At 39.3% G+C, this 18,283-nt stretch overlaps 1 protein-coding gene across 1 annotated transcript in view; it reads right to left on the bottom strand.

Annotated features, from left to right (window-relative positions):
• Positions 1-18,283, bottom strand: part of KDM1B (lysine demethylase 1B) — a 1,151,880-nt gene that overhangs the window by 206,100 nt on the left and 927,497 nt on the right. The window contains exon 16 of the mRNA XM_044065274.1: positions 3,753-3,827. Coding sequence (XP_043921209.1) covers positions 3,753-3,827 — 75 coding nt within the window. The remainder of the gene's footprint in view (positions 1-3,752; positions 3,828-18,283) is intronic.

Raw genomic sequence — 18,283 nt, 5'->3', positions numbered from 1 at the left:
GTAAGTAATGTAAGCCTGCAGACGCCCTAACCTCCTGTGATGTCTCTGGGGTTAGTCATGCAATGGGCATTGTCTGTGCTTCTTATTCACCTCTGTAAGTAATATAAGTCTACAGATGCCCTATCCTCCTTGTGATGTCTCTGGGTTGGTCATGCAATGGGCACTGTCTGTGATTCTTATTCAACTCTGTAAGTAATGTAAGCCTGCAGACGCCCTAACCTCCTGTGATGATTCTGGGGTTAGTCATGCAATGGGCACTGTCTGTGATTCTCATGCACCTCTGTGAGTAATGTAAGCCTTCAGATACCCTAGCTTCCCCTTGATGCTTCCATAGGTGCTCCACTCTCCACAAATAGCTCAAATGGAACATGTATTCCTGCACATGCACCCCTTACCTCCCAACCTCAGAAAAGCTAGTGAGCACAGCTTATTTCTTCTCCTAGAGGAGCCAGGACTGTAAACCTAATCATCTGAGTCATAGTCAGGGCTTTAGCCTTCTTTGCTACTGACCATATTGTGCTGGCCCTCCATAATTAACACTGCAATTATTCAACGTGTGGGACAATGAGACTAATCTGTTTGGGGACGGCATATAGGCTACTATTTAAGAAATTAGGAGTAATACACCACTTCATGCTTTTCCCAGGTCCATTTGATTTGTCAGAAGGTCAATTATGAAAAAAGCATGGATCGAAGAGGTGGAGTTTAGCAGGATTCGCCAATGCTGTACAACCTTTGTGATGAGGAATATAAATTTTCCAGGAATAAAGAGATGTCCCTTATACTGAGAAAATACGATACAGTTGATGAGTTCAGTGTTGCAAAAAAATGTTAAAACTGTATCCAGTTTTACTTTCTGCTTAAATAACATACATTAGCAACATTTAAAACTTAGTTGTATCAAAGTTTAGCAGTATATCTGTACTTAATTATAGCAACAGTGAGACACAGCTATAAGAAAATAAGTGGACAGATACTGAATTTAATAAAGTCCAACAAGATGATTTTTGACAGATTTTGTAATATGACTTTATAACAACTTTGGGATTAGAACTGGTATTTAGTAGTCTGAATAGGGTACAAACTAAAAAAATAAGAACTGCTACTAGCCACTCAGCAATGTAAACATTGGCTGTAGGTGATTTGGTCATATTAACTAATGTTAATGTGACACCCTGACCCCTTGCAAAAATGCGAAAAAGGGGTTAGTACTGGTCCTTCAATATGAAACAACTTTTACATTTTGCTTGTCATAATTTTATATGATGTACACTTAACATATTTGTTTTATCCTCAAGTTCACTAGTCTCTGAACAGCCTCATAAATTACCAATTTCCCTCCCTACCAATTGTGGGCATAGTTCTGATCACTAATCTCTTAGTAGGCAGGTTCCATGTCTCGGAAGCAAGTTCTCAAGTGTAGTATTTCGGAAATCAATCAGCTCACAATAAGGCACCAAGCTCACCAAAACAGTAAAATTTATTGCAGCATAGCGCCAACAATATAGTGCACACGTTTTCATCAAGGTTATGACTTCATCAGACGATGTAAGTTTAAATCACACAGGTATAAATACCCAAGGACTTCACACATAACTCAATGAATTAATTCATGAATCAAATTTAAAGGCACAAAAGTCCTTTCCAAAAATACAGTGTAGCATTATAAATAATACTTCATCCCTCTATGTTAAAAACAAGTATTAAAAACATTTTTCGTCCATAAAATATTTTCATGATAATATGACCATGATGTTTTAAAAAAATTTTTGTATGTGTGTATAATATAGCTAAATAATGATGAAAAAAGCTGGTAATTATATCCTGTCAGATTTTAATTTTAAATATGGAACAATGGATATTGCTTCATTCAGTCCAGGAAATCTATTAGATTCCAACAGAATTTGCCAGTGGGTCTCCCTATGTGACAGTAATATCTCCCATGGGAGATTTAGCTATATTATACACACATACAAAAAATTTTTTAAAACATCATGGTCATATTATCATGAAAATATTTTATGGACGAAAAATGTTTTTAATACTTGTTTTTAACATAGAGGGATGAAGTATTATTTATAATGCTACACTGTATTTTTGGAAAGGACTTTTGTGCCTTTAAATTTGATTCATTAATTAATTCATTGAGTTATGTGTGAAGTCCTTGAGTATTTATACCTGTGTGATTTAAACTTACATCGTCTGATGAAGTCATAACCTTGATGAAAACGTGTGCACTATATTGTTGGCGTTTGCGTTGCAATAAATTTTACTGTTTTGGTGAGCTTGGTGCCTTATTGTGAGCTGATTGATTTCCGAAATACTACACTTGAGAACTTGCTTCCGACCATTTTTTTGGTTTATTGGTTTCTTTTTCGGTGCTTCTGTTGTTTCAGGTTCCATGTCTGTTACATTATAGTATGCAATGTGCAGCTCATTACTAAACGATGCTCATGTTACTTCAAATTCTTACTGTAAGAAAGTAAGATGGAATACATTTATGATAGATGCTCTGAAATATGTGTACACAGACAACCCCCCCCCCCCCCCCCACACACACAAAAAAAAAACAACCAACACATGCTTGTACAAAAAAAGTGTGGGTCTGTTTACTTGCTACCCATGAAGATTTGCCTTCTTAAAACCCAGTTCTCATGGCTAAAAAAGAATTGTACTCAATGTGTACCAGGATGGCAACAATGTATCACTTGTCTAACTGCTTATGTTTTAAATGATGGCTAGTGTAGTTTAGTGGGAAAATCAGAGAGCTACAAATAGTATGTATGTATCTTGTGCATCCTAGGGCAGAGTCCTAAAGTATTCACTTATGTATTGTACAGTTGTTCTGAGAAATCCTTGAGCCAACATCTGGGAATTCTGCAGATAAAGAATGAAAAACAAAGTTTCAGCCTCATGCATGCAGCACTATGGTGGTCATGTTTTAGTTTATAACAAAAAAAAACATTTTTAAACTGTAGCAAACAGCTTGCTGCAAATGTAGCAAACATTTGCTACAGTTTATACCCTGCCTGCATGGAACAATACAGTGCTCAGATTTTAGTTAAAAAAAAGTTTTTTTTTTCTTTTAACCTGCAGCAAACTGCTTGCTGCAATGAAACAAGCAGTTGCTACAGTGCTCAGGTTTATCAGGTTTAACTGCAAACTCTGCACTCGGGGCAGCTGTCCCTCTTACCCTACCTCAGCCTTGCTGCTGCATTCACAAATCAGACAACAGAAAGTTAATGTTCTTGATTCCACCTTCATTGGCTCAGACCCTTATTACAGGCCTACTCCTCAAAATAAATGCGGTAAGGAACCCCCCCCCCCCACACACACACACAAATACAAACCCACACACCTATCACTGCCCATTCATTGTTTCTTCTTTAAGCAACTGTAATTTTCTTTATTGCTAAATGTTAAGAAATGCCTCGGAATTGGGAACTACAAAAGGGAGTGAATAAAAGGTCTCCAGGGAATTAGGAGGTATCCTTGGCGTATGCCTCTAATTCAATTAACACTGGCCCTAAGCTTAAGAATGACATCTAATACAAGGGTTACAAAGCTACAGCAAGATTTAAAAAAACTCTAAACAATCTTTGTCTATCTGAGACTTACAGAATGACACACAATGGCTGAAGGAAATATCAAAGCATGGTCATTCCCCTAAAGAAAGGAAAAATTATACTTTATTATGGTAAGTAACCTGTGAAACAAGTCTTTGCAACAGCAATTTCATGAAGAAAACATACCTTCTGCGATCTAAATAGAGCTCCATTAGCTGTAACAGTCTCAATCTCTTCCCCAGAATAATCAATACTCTGAACCTGTAAACAAAACAGACATATCTAATGTTACTAAAAACAAATAAAACACAGGTATATTTTAGCACTCATTAATAATATACACATAAGTCTTGATTTCTTTAGAACACTTCAAAATTATGACTATAGACAACAGAGTACAGAGATATCCTGTTATTGTTAATACACATTTTTTATTGTTGCACTTTCACTAAAACAGTTTAAGAATCTGATTTTGTTATCCTTACTTAATCTATGGGCTAAACCTGAAATTAGCCCATGTAAACCAGTGTTCTACAACATTTAGCAAATTTAAATAAAGGCTTGTGCCTTTTTCTCATAGCTTTTTTCTTCAACTTTCAAGTTTCTGCCCTTGGGATACCGTTACCATCCTTATGCCATGCAGTGCATCTCTGCAATAGGGATAAGGTCTGATCATAGGCCCAGGATCATTGAGTCCCATCTGAACAGAAAGTACAACATGTAAGAGAACGCACTACATACAATATTATAAAGCAAGAAATTGAAAAAAAATAGTTAAAGCATGCCTGCTGCCGTGCTGCAGCACCTTAAGTGCCCCAAACAAGTAAGATTGAGGGTGGAAGTAACCCCCACTTCCACAGAAAAGGAGATTTTCAGAGATTCAACTGACAAGTGAAGAACTCGGATGTATGTTACACTTCAAGGGGTCCTCTGCAATGAGTGCAGTACAGAGCAAAATCTCAAGCAGCATCAATAAGTCAATCCCGAGGGGACAGAATGAGCCAGAAAAGAAAAATGCTAGGTAAGGGAAAGAGAACGTGTATAGAAATGAGCTTCCAAATGAACTCTAACCCTGCAGTGATCTCAGAACTGTAGTGCTCAGTAAGCTTAAGGAAGGTGCGTGCTAATCAGCAGGTGACCATGGACATGTTCCTGAAAGAAAGTATTGCCACCTAGGTATAATATGCTTTTAATCACCATAACAGTAGATGGCAGGCTTTCTTTCTTTTCTTTAGTAGTTACTTGCAGGTAATACATCAGCTGTGCAACCTTCTGCCAGATAAAGTTGAACTGTGGATGACTGTCAGCATATACCCATAATGGCCATTACACAATAATAGGCATTAAGGTACATATCAAATAGCCATGAATGCAAACACTGCATTTGGAAACTTACAATGCAGAATATAAACAAAAAGGAACATGAAGACTTTGAACAACACCAGGATGACACTGGTTAAATATGACCATAGCAAGTTTTCATGTAGGTTCATAGGTATATACTAGGATAATGACCACTAGGGCCCTTATAAGCCTAGCCATGTAACCTAAATGTGTCCCACAAATTTCATTTATATAGGTAGGGATGTACTGACTGCCTCTGTCTTCAGAGACAAAGCAGATAGACTAGGAGGTGAATTTCCAATTACCCATCCACTGGTCCAAGTTGTACTTAAATAGGGATAGGGAGGAACTCTGCTTCACATGGATGGGGAGTCTGTACCATAGAATGGGAATACTCTGAGAAACATATCTGTCTCTCCTACATGTCCTACTTATGTTGCAAGTAAAGTTTAAGGCTTTTAATCTAGTAGTTCTGATGCTGTTTGCTTTGTGAATGTGCAAAACGTTCATCAAAACAGGGTCCAGAGATGCCTTGTATGTCACCTCTCAGAAATCTGTATGATACTGAGTAAACAGACAGGGCTTTGAGGCGATCAGCATGAGACATTGTGTTTACTTCCTGTATTCTTTTTGCAAGGAACCTTTATGGATGTTCCAGTTGCTGCATGTGTCTGGTCAGGTACATAACAAAGGGGGCATTATACTCTATGATGGGTCTGATGAGGGCTGAGTAAAGATGTATGATGACCTCACTTAGAAGTACAGCAACAAAGAAGGATTTTCTTACTACCTTGGACACGTTGTTCAAAGGCTATCTACACAAGTTCCCATAACCCTGACTACTGAATCAACTTTTAAGGATGTTTTGTTGAGAACGTTTCCTAAAGGTACTATAATGCTTTTCTTGACACTGAGTTTTAAGCTATGGCTTTGGCACCAAGCATTCATCTATACTAGACCTACCTGAAGGGTGTTCTCATTCATTAATTACTCTCAGTTCACAACCATCTGTGACTTTGGTTCGTCAAAGGCCTTTGACATCCAAAAAGTAGATGCCAAAGAGAAGTGGGCCTAGCACAGAGCTCCCGGGAGACTCTACTGCTGACCAGCCTCTTTGTGGAAGTGGTCTCACAGATCCTAACCTCCTGGGTCCTATCAGTGAGCCAGCTAGCTATCCAGTATGTTATAGGGGTTTATTTGCTTTAGCCACATCTAGGTAGGCAGTGTGCACTGTTTTCTCCTCATCCATTGCCTCAGTGACCTTTTTAAAGAAGTCCACCAGATTCAGTAAGCATGACCTTCCTTTGACAAAGCCAAACTGGGAAGGATCCAGTGTCTGGAGGTCTCCTATGTCCTTGCTGACAATTTTGATGACAATTACTTCCATTTGCAAACGAGACTAGTCCAGACTAATGGGTATGTAGCTTCCAGGATCTGCTGAAGGTCCCCCCCCCCCTTATGAAGGGGGATGACTGTTACAGTTCTTTATTCACATGGCACAAAGCCTTTTTTAAGACTATACTTAAATAATGACTCCAGGGACTCTGATAAGTCACATTTTAGACTATTCAAGAGGCGACCTGGGTTACTATCAGGGCCCATTGAGGCCATGTTATTGACTTTAGTGTGTGCAGCCAGTACATGCTTCCTAGTTATAGTTGGAGTATCAATGATACAGAAGGGTAGCTGGAGGGGGCCATTATGATTGCTGAGTCACTGATGGGTAGTTGTCTTTACAGTGAGTGTGCATAAGTGCAAGGTGAAGGTATTGCAGCTGCTGTGGTGACAGAGTTTGCATGTACCTCCACCCAGGGAGGAGGGTTATGCTATCCAAATGTTCTTAGTGCCAGAATGCATGTGAGAGCACAACAACCCCATGGCTGCTAAAAATAACAACCACCCTCTCACAGCTCTTGCTTACCAGTGAAATTACTGGAGCAGAGGAAAGAATGGCCACTATTTGACTGAGGCAAGGAATGATGGTCGTCAGCCATGGGGGCAAAAAGTGCCTAGAAAAATATTTAAAAGTACATATTAAGCTTCGTCAAAAGGAAGTTTTATAGCACTTTCCAAAACAAAATGTAAATTCCACAAGAGAATCAAACTCTTTTTAGGAAGTACCAAATGTAAAATTTTATTCAAAAGAATTTCAGTTAAAAGGGAGATTAATTAATTTTAAAAAAAGAGAGGACAGAAGAGTGGACTTTACATAAAAAATAAGTATATGTCTGGTCAAAGAGATGAGACAAATAAAAAAATAAAGCATACAATATATGATCGCAGGCAATTTCGACAAAGACAGGATAAGCTCTTGCAGCATAATACAAGAAAATTATTTTCCATTTTGGTAAACAACAAGCCTGTCTATTAGTAACAGGAAAATACTCTACACTACTCGATCCCACTGTTGAATCTATACAAATTCCAGAATAGGACGTTGAGGCGAGAAATTGGAGCCATAGGTATTCCAAAGCAACGATTACTGTAAAACACAAAACCTTTAGTGCTTTTATCTCTTTTTGGAGATGTACTTCGTCAGAAGGGGTTTACTTCAGTCCGATTTACACCAAACATACAGGTCTCTGCCTGTGTCTCTGCCATTGGTATAGATTACCTTTCTTCAGTCTCCTTGGTCTTTCCGCCATGAGTCGAGTCTTATCTTTTTCTAAGTCTGTGTAGTTCCACTCTTGAATAGGAACATGTCTGGATATGAGGCCCTGCCTCTAGGGTTATTTTGTACAGGTCACTGCCTGGGTAACAGACTACAGTCTTTATAGCTCCTGCATGCAGAAGTGAACTCTTGAAAAAATCGGTTTTTAAAAAGGGACAAAAGTGCTAAAGGTTTCGTGTTTTACAGTAAAAGTTTGCCTTGGAATACCTATGGCTTCTATCTTTCACCTCACATATCCTAGTTTGAAATTTGTATACTTTCTAGTTGTAAGCATTCTAGCCTCCTGAAATATTTTTATAACTCTGGAAGTAAAAAACAGAGCTAGTAGAAATTAAAACATTAATTTCCAGACAGTCAAGTTAATGAGGGGAGAAGGCAGTTTCTAAGAGGTAAAAATACAGCTGTGTGATGGGCTCACCATAAAAGCAGACAGATTCCTTTGTTTTTTTGGCCATTCACCACTTACATTTACCTTTTCTGTACAATTTATGCCTTCCACCTAACATCCACCAGCACAAAGTCAAGTACTGGCTAAGAAAAAACAAAACAGAAGGCTTACACTATCAAATACAGCCCTTCTTATGGCAACACACACTGCATCCTGGAAATGACAGCAGCAGGAGTGTAAACTAAAAGGAAAGCTGAGCCATAAGAATACACATACACTGAAAAAAAAAACTCAAAATAATAAGGAACTGTTGAAACTATTACATGTAATCTCCCAAACCCCTAAACCAAGCACAGATGTACTTGGCTTGTGGAAAACAACTTTTGATGAATTAGGTTTCAAACATGGAAAATAATTCATAATAAACTAACTATAGTCTTTGCACATAATAGGGCAGCTGCGGTGGTGCAGCGGTTAGCGTTGCCGCCTCCCAGTAAGAGGTTCTCCGGTTCGATCCTCATCTGGGATGCCTTCTGTGCTGAGTCTGCATGTCCTCTCTGTGGTCGTGTGGATTTCCTCTGGGTGCTCCGGTTTCCTCCCACATCCCAAAGACATGCTGTAGGTGGATTAGACACTCCAAATTGGCCCTAGGCATGAGTGCGTGCGTGTGCCTTCTGTGGAAGGTTGGGCGCCGGGCTCGCAACTAGATACCATAAAACTCAATGCCAATCATGAGTGGACTGGTGATCTGCTGTGGCAACCCCTAACTGGGAAAAGTCAAAAGAAGAAGAAGTCTTTGCACATAATATTTAAAATCACAGTTTGAACTACATTTGTTTGCCTACGAGGCAAAATAAACAAACAAACAAAAACATTTCTTTAAGATATTGGTTTGAGCCAGGTTAAAAATCATCATTCCATTATTAATTAGTGCATGCAGTCACCTAGGAATGCAAGGGCAATGGCAGAAACATCAGGGAATACAGTTATGTTCTGTGAGGTGGGTGACACCTTCTCTCTAGAGACAAACTGCACCCTCATACTGGATTTAATTTGAATCGTGAAGCTACATCTAGATATGGCTACAACTGGGTGAAGGCAAGTATTTATAACCTCAATCAGAAGAAAAACAAAAAATAAAGCATACCCCCTGCATCCTATGTATGGGCAAGCCCCCTACACCCCCTGAACTTATATATACCAACTCCATGGTCACACAACATTTAGAATGGAAAAAACCTTCCAAAATAAAGGGATCACTACCAACACATACTTAGAAACTGCACCAGCAGTAAGTTCATTTGGAGAACAGTGATCATGGAGTTCATCTTTGTAGATTTAAACTTAGACAGTTGGTATCTCACCCAATCTACATTAACTGAGGTGTAGGGAAGCCCTCATACCTCTCCTCCAGTTCTGGCCTCAAGTCTGCTGCATGTAAACTATGTTGGGATTTAACTTATTCACAGTATACCCCCGATGAAGTCCTTACTCCCTCCCTCTGAGTCAACTGCTGCCATCTCTTCAAGAAGGAAATTCATTGTTGATAAAAACTGGATTCTTCATTCTGTCTCTCATCCTCAGGTTGTTCTGTTATGTTCAGGGGAAGGGTTAGTGTTAGCATTGCATTAGCAAGGTGTTTCAGGGGAGCTAACCCTGACCCTAACCCTACACCTTACCTTAGAAAAAAAACTTTCTGTAACCACACCACTACATAAGCCAGCTCAGGCATACACTATAGAGAAACGCACACATGCACAACATGAAATAAATCCCATATCTAGTCCTTACTTTACTGCTCCATAACACCAAAACTTTTGATATATCACTCAGCAGTAACATTACAAACCAACACTTACCTTTCATAACCCACTCTCCTGTGTTTGGCATTTCTACCACTTGGCCTACAATACACTTGATAAAGAGTGGATTCAAAAAATATTACAAATCCTTAATAAATAGAATGTTCAATCAGCTAATGTGGGCAATCCTACAGATAGCAGTCAGGAGAGATTCTGAACAGTCACCTGGCCCTGAGGGTGAAGGTGTTCTACAAACCCCAGTTAACCAATGGCATGCGCTCAGGCAGGGGTGAGCATGCAACAGAATAGCACTGGGCATTTGGGAATTAGGGATTTTGGAGCAATCCCTGGATTTTATGCCAGCCACAGGCACTGTTATGTAGGGAATTGCCAGCACTAGGCCTGGCATAGATTTCAGGACAACCATCTAATACTGTGCTTCTGCATATGCAACTGCAGCTCTCAACATATGTCAAATACCTGTTTTATATGTAACCTTGACTCACAAAACCCAGATGAGCTCTCCTCATCCTGGGCCTACTAGCCTATACAGACCTAATGGCCAGACTCAGATGAGTCTTTGCTCCTCAGTACTCTCAATCCATGACTGAATGACCCAAAGACTGATCTCTGGGAGTAAGACAGTCACTCCAACTCTAGCCAATTGTTCAAAGATGGATGACAAAAGGACTCTGGGATCTATCCCCAGATAAGGGTTGCCTGCATGCCTCCCACCATGCCAAAAGTCCTCAAACAAGACCAAAGACTGGAATGGGCTACAGACCTTGCTAATCAAGAGCAAGTTTATTGCTGAAGAGGTCAGTGACTATAACACAGAATGGTGGTTCCATCAGGTGACACACCTCTCAACTGTCCAGAATTTCAAGGAATGTTCAGATTTATTGCCTTATATTTCTGGTCTACTCCTCAAAAATGATTCTAATGGAAAAGAGTGGGGAGAGCTATTTGGGTTTCAGACTTAATACCCATCAGGAAATGCATAGTAACCAAAGACCTGCTATTCTAGTAACTTTCTAAGTTTATAAGAGCAATATTTAAAACCAGTCTCTAATGTTGGGGCTTAGTCCCACCATTATTTTTGGCTTTGTCCAGAATTCTTGTGACTAAGAGGTTGGGAGGTATGTTGAGTGATTACAGGGCACATTTGACAAACGAGGCAGAAATATGAGAATTTTAAGATATGCCAGTGATTTGACCCCTAATCTGGAATATCTGGATTAGGAAGGAGCAAAAGGAAGGTTGTTAATCGGGAAAGCAGAGTATTGGGGTTTGGTCCCATTAAACCAGCATTCTTGAGTTTAAGTGGGGATTCAGTTACTAACCTGTGCCTATTTAAAGACAGGTTATTTGCAAGACGGAAAAAGCCAGCTGGGAGTCTAGAGGAGTCTGGTATATTTGTGTTTGGAGTTTGTTGCTAAAGGTAGATTGTCTGAGGCCAGAAAAAATTAGTTCCAAGAAACAAGTCAAGCAAGAGGCCGGTTACTTGCCAGAGTTAGTCCTGGAGATAGGAAATTCTAAACCTGTAAAAGTATTGTTTGCATAGTAGTGAACATGCCTTTGCACTTTTTGGCAATTGTTTTAAATTGGTAAAATGACTGCTTTGCATCAAATACCTGTTTAACAGGCTTAGTAATGTGCAAAAAGACTGTCAGTTTAAAGAAAAAAAAAAAACAACCCTTGGCAATTATGCTGTTGCCACATCCACGGCATATGGATGAACTGCTTACTTTTGTGACACCTTCCCATTCCACTATTACCTCTACCACTGGTGATTTTTCTAGATAAATATACCTTGGTAATGTGTTTTATCAATAAAACCATACTGCTTCTGAAGATGTTAGGTCTGTTCATCGTTCGATTCTCAGCTAAAGCGTCTTCTGTGTGGAGACATGCATGAATGGGCGTACCTTCGTTGAAGGTTGTACATCAGGGCTGGCAACTCGGTACGTAAAAATCTGCTGCCAATCATTAGCGGACCGGAGTTCCGCTGTGGCGACCCCTAACCGGGAAAAGCCGAAAGATACAACAACATTGTCTGAAAATTTTACAGGACCACTAGACACCAGACTTGCCTTAAGAAGGTTCAAGCTTAGACATTCTGAGTGCTTGTCTTGTGATGGTACTCTGGTCTATGTCTGGGGTTGTAAGGAAGACCCTACTATTGCTCTCCAAATGAATAGTTCACACTATGCCTGAGAAGTAGACTGCTGTATTTCCCCGAAAATAAGACTGTGTCTTATAATTTTTCCCCAGCCGAAATACGCATTAGAGCTTATTATCAGGGAATGCCTTATTTACCCACCCTGTACAACAATCTACATTTATTCATTTATTCATGTACAAAAATTAACATTTATTCATGTACACAAATCGACATTTATTCATGTACACAATTTGACATTTATTTGGCACTTTTCTGTTATTGGGCAACAGTTCTAGGTAACGCGTTAACAGCTGTGTGAGAATTTTACATAAACAGTGCAACAAACATTTCAACTTCAGAATATACACACCTTGGCTTTCACAGTGCGGTATTTCATGCTTAACAGAAAGTGCAGAAAAATCTCAATACATGTGTATTGGAGGAGGGGAATAAAACAAGTGAATAACTGTCACTTTTTGAGTGGTAATGCTTTCTTTATTCCTTACCCAAACCACAAGAGAAGAATGATGCAAAGTCATAAAAATGAAGTCTGGGAACTAGTGACCTTACTTTGTAATTACCCCTTGATAATGAAACATTACCTTAATACAATAAAGTAAAAAAAACTGACAACAGCTTGCTGGCAGCTGAAAGCAGAAACAATCCATTCTGTTGCACCGATAACGGAAAAGTTATTCAAACACATTCATGTAATCTTCTTCTGGAACATTGTCATAAGTCTCCAACTCCTGATTTCTGGTCTGAATTTCTTGTGACTCCATTTCCTGTAGAACCAATGGTCCCAATCTGCCATGCCTAGCAACAGAGCTCTCCTTAAATGAGCACTGCTTGTCCATGTAGCCTGCTCGTAGTGCATTGGCAACACATCTGTCAGTGATTTTATCCCGTGAATTCTTCACCCAAGTCACGACCTCTTGCAGGCTAGGCTTCACAAGGTTTCCACGCTGATTTCTCTCTATTCTATTTTCAATGTAGTCATTGAGTTTCAAGAGCAAATGGTCCTTGAATGGCTTGTTTATTGCAATATCAAGAGTCTGGAGATAGGCAGTCATTCCTGCGGGAATCATTATTTAATCTATTCTTCTCAGTGCAAGGAATTTCTTAATTTCTTTAGCGTGGTGAGTGCTGGCTGAATCCCAGACTAGCAGACCTCTTTCGCCACCTTGCAAAACAAGTGGCAGCATTACATCGTCCCACTTCCTTATAACTGTTTGTGTGCACCAGGCTTTTTCGGTTTTAAAAATGTAAATGCCTGAAACACGTTCAATATTATCTTTCTTGCCCTTACTAATGATTAGAGGTGGGGTTTTCTTGTCATCTAGAATTGCCAAAATACAGGTAACGCGTGCACTTTCGTAACCAGTGGAGGGAATGTAGATTGATGAGGCAACTCCTCCGATCAATTGTTATTTGAGATCCTTGGCCCATAAACACTGCAGTTTCATCCATAGCAATCATGTTGTAGAGTTGGTATTTAGAAAAGTCGATGCCATCAACAAAGGACGTGAATGCAAGTGCACATTTAATAACTTCAGTACCTTCCAGCTTGAACAGTGTTGTCCATCTTGTTAGAGACAGTTCATATCGCTGAAGGAAGCCATCCAGCCAATGTTGTGATGCTTTGAATTCTTCTGGGGATATTTCTAACTGTGGTGCCACTGCAAGGGCAAATGCCTGAATATCAGCCCTGCGCACAACCAAAGCCTTTGCTCTCCTGTTAGCAATCCATTCACAGATGATGTCTTACAGCTTAGGAAATAATGGTTGCCGACCTGATCCACACTTGCACTTCTTAGCATTTCTCTTGTCCGCCTGTTGACTGAGGTTATTGTACTCTGCTCACCATTTTCGGACCATTCAGAGATCCAACTTCTTCTCTTTGCAGAAAGCCATCAGATTATTTCCCTGGGAGTCCTCTATGATTCCTTTCTTGTACTCGATGGAATAGCTCTTTCTTTTGCACTCATCTTGTCTGGGGGGTTTAATTGAAGACTTAAGAGACAGGAGTGGTAACACAAAATGGCGACAGTTAAGAAGACACAACCACACCTGTTCGTTATCAAGTGCGCACGTTTTACGCGCGTTGTCTGTACTTTGACCAATCAAAGTACACTTGCCAGTGTTTATGGGCCAAGGATCTCAACCGTCAAGTGTGAGTGAGGATTAGGGTTACAGTAAGAACTGTGGAGGACTCCCGAGGAAAGAATCTTACGACTTTCTGCAAAGAGAAGAAGTTGGGTGTCCAAATGGTCCAAACACGGTGAACAGAGTGTGATAACCTCAGTCAATAGGTGTCAATAATATTATTTTATAATTCAACACACCCATCGTGTGTTATCGACTATCTTAAATAGGGCTTATTTTTGGGAAGGGCTTATATCCTGACCACCCTGGAAAACCATGCTAGGCCTTATTCTCTGGTTAGGTCTTATTTACGGAGAAATACAGTAGTAACTTTTCCTGGGTTTGGCTCAAACAGTAATTGTGGCCGTTATCACCATCACACTTTTCTCACATAGTACAGGCAATGCCAGCCTTGGATGGCAATTTAAGTACTATGTGGACATTCATTATGGTGTTTAGGCATGCAAAAGCAGGACTTTACTGTGTGAGGGGGAAAAACAGAATTGTTGAGTTCCCAGGATGATTACGTAGCTATCTTACAAGATGGTATGGACTGGTTGTCATGCAGACACCCATGAACATGGGATTCTGCTGAGAAAATGTCCACTTTTAGATGGTGGAATAGTAATACACAACTTCAGACTGTACAAAGGGGGTCAAGATAATTAACACAAAACACAGACTGAAGCAGTTGGTGTCAAAGTCAAAGAAGTTTCTAACGACAAAGATTTACCTTTTTATTGCCACTGTTTATCCATATGCAGAGAGGTTAACAAAACTGTCAGCTATACCCTCAACTCACTATGAACCTTCTCCAACCTGCAAAACCAGGCTAGAGGTGGCCCTACACTCAAACCCCACTGCCAAACTACACAGTTTAGGTCACAGCTTCTTTGTACTCTCTCCCAAACTTTGGCAGCCTTTTCAAAAGGATCTTAGAGATTACAAGATTGTCTAGCTTCAGACCTCAATTTAAACAGTATCTTGTGAACAAAGCAAATGCAATGCAGAACATATCCCATAACCTAATAAGCTCATTCATGGATATTCCTCTCATCTTAATACTTTTCTTAATTCCTCATTGTAACTGATGGCCTTGCCTTTTGTATATACATACATAGTTTAATCACCAGCATGCATTTTTTGTTATTTTATTAATCTCTGCCTGTGTGAAATCCCATTGATAATAATTATGTTACTTATTATGTTTTATCATTACAGTGTTTGTTATATGTAACCTAGACTGGGCTTGAATCTGATCAAGCTGTGATAAGTGTTCTGCCCAGTAACGAAATGCAAGTAAATAAATAATTAAATATATATACTGTATGCGAGACATCTACATGTAGATCAATGTGTGTATGTATCTTTAAGAAGCTATCCAAGGGCTTATACAAGTGTATAAATACTGAGCACGTGCAAGCCTAACTACCACTTAGTTGTAAGCTGTTGAAATGTATGTATGTATGTGGGTAAGCTCTGTTTGTCAATCAGTTTGTTTATATTTACTGATGCTGCTATACATCCTGATGTGTTTCTATACAATAAAGCATCTTAAACGAACTACTCACCTGCTTGTCTTCAATATACCAGGGGATGAGAGACTTGGTGTCAGAAGCGGCACATCTAATGGACAGAAAGAACTACAGTTTCTCTACTTTGACTTTGAGAGGCATTCGGCTACAGCTGAAGATATGTACAGGATGGACCATCCTTTGCAGTATATAGTATACAGTTTTGTATTTACAAAACAGGTCAGAAACGAATTTCTCATGTTAAAACTTGATCAAACTATTTCTTATTCGCAAAATATGAAACAACGCATATAGAACGTTCTAAATAATAAAGAAGTCAAACTGTCCAATATTGCTAGAAATATTCAAATTACCATGGAAATGTTAGAGATAAAGTCCGAATTGCATAAAATGAACAAAACAAATAAAATAAAGATAAATGACCTCATTTTTCCCAAACAATGTATTTTTTTGTATTTACTGAGGCTGTCTGAGTCATCAGAGGTGTATGAAGTGTTTGCAGTGTTACAGTAAAGTTATTTCGCAGAATCCAGCCATTTCAGAGCATATCTTCATAAAGTGTTTTGAAGAGTTTATTGTGCATGTGTGTGTTACTGTAAGCTGCAGAAAGGCAATTTGTTTGTACATAATTACAAGGGCCATATTTTCAGATATGCACAAAGAAACACATACTTTGTTGGCATGGCTGAAGGACTTCAAAAACCAGATCCACTAGTGTTTGATAATAATATTGCAGAGAATTGGAGAGTGAGCAAGAGTATGACATTTTCACGTAAGCTGCATTTTCCGATAAAGATGACCTTACAAAGGCATTTATTCTACTTAATTTAGCTGGGTCAGACGCCATAGAAAGGGAATGTTCATTTGTGTATAGACCTGCTGTCTTTGCTGGAGAGGGGGAAACCATCATACTGTTGTACCATCTGAGTCAAGGGAGGACCCTGAGTGCTTAAAACCTAAATTTAGAGAAATGTGTAACCCCCAGACAAACATTACAATGGAGAAGCACTTATTTTACACAAGGGATCAAAACCCAGGTGAAACTTTTGCTGCATATGTAACAGACCTGAGAAACAAAGCAAAACGTGCAGATTTGGTGATTTAAGGGATGAGTTGATAAAGGACAGACGTGTGTGGTATTAAAGATGATGTTGTGAGAAAGATTTTGCTTTATGACAGTGATTTAACTTTGAATAAGGCCATTGAGACTTGCCAGATATACGAGCTCACAGAAAAGCACACAAATATGCTTACAAATGAGAAATGCATGTTTACAGTAACTTCTAAGCCTCACATTGATAGTATGCAGCACGTGGTTAATAGAAACAGGCCCAGGGACATGGCAGTTACTGCAGCCACTGCAACACTCACAGGTAAACCCCAGAGCTGTCTAGCAAGTTTCAGAGTTCGCACAGCCTCACTAAAGCATAAGAGTGAGCCAGCAGACTCAAAGCATGGGGCCCAACCTAATTTCATTGTCAACTGTCGTAACTGTGGTAGTAACCATGAATCTAAAAGGCAGAAATGCTTAGCTTTTGGTCAACAATGCCACAAATGGAATAAATGGAATAATTTCAAAAGATTTTGTAAATTAAAAGTCACACATTCTTTCATTAAAATGTTACATTTAAAAAAAAATGAGTTGATCAGTTAGGCATGACCTGAGCTCTCATTCTTTTTATGTTGCTGGTATGTCAGTGCTTAGTGAACAGTCAATGCAGCTGATTTATGGGCAAAGAATGAAGTATTTTGTACTGTTTGGATAAATGGCAAACCCATAGAGCTCAAAGTTTATACTGGCTGAAAGTGTAATGCTATGTCTGCAGAAACATTTACTAGAGTATGTGCTGGTGAAAGGCTTGATTTGGCAAAGTGTGCAAAGCTTGTTGCTTACGGAGGTGAAGAGAATCTAACCAAAGGCTCAGTAATGCTTTCATGTTAATCTGCATGTAGAAGCTACGACTTGTTATTTTATGTGGTCAAGAGGCATATCCAGACATTATTAGGCCTCAGAGATTCTTTGCAAATGGGACTGTTTTCATTTAACAAGGCAGTTTACCATGCTAGCTTAAAAAGGCCAGTACTCTAGTTTGCCCAGCATACTTTTTTCTGCCTATGTTGATCTTTTCGAAGGCAAACTAGGCAAGCTTCCAATTATGTACTCCATGAAGTTAGACCCAGATGTCAGTCCAGTTGTCAGGCCAGCCAGAAACATTCCAATAGCTATACAGACCAGAGTCAAAGCCAAATTAGACAAAATGGTGCAGCAAGGTGTGATTTGTCCAGTTGAAAAACTGTCTGAGTGGGTATCTTCCATGGTGGTAGCTCATAAGAAAAGCTCAGACAACATCAGAATATGTATTGACCCATGAGAGTTGAACAAGCCACTAAAAAGAGCTAATCATTCAATGTACACAGTCAAAGTTGCAGCTCTCTTGCCAAAAGCCACTGTTTTCTTCTGTCTTAGATGCAAAGAGTTCATTTTGGCAAATTTTGCTTGACAAGAAATCCTCATTGCTCACTACTTTCAGTACTCTGTTCGGAAGGTACAGATGTCTGAGAATGCCATTTGGGATAAATTCTGCAAGTGAAGTCTTTCAACGTGCAATGCAGCAAATTTGTCCTGGATATCCTTGTGCTATTATAGTAGACAACATACTAGTAGGAG

This window comes from Protopterus annectens, chromosome 3.part0 (genome assembly GCF_019279795.1).
Source record: "Protopterus annectens isolate FY-2018-M chromosome 3.part0, PAN1.0, whole genome shotgun sequence".
Lineage (NCBI taxonomy): Eukaryota > Metazoa > Chordata > Ceratodontiformes > Protopteridae > Protopterus > Protopterus annectens.
The sequence above is the reverse complement of the archived record's forward strand: the minus strand, read 5'-3'. Positions and strand labels throughout refer to the sequence as shown.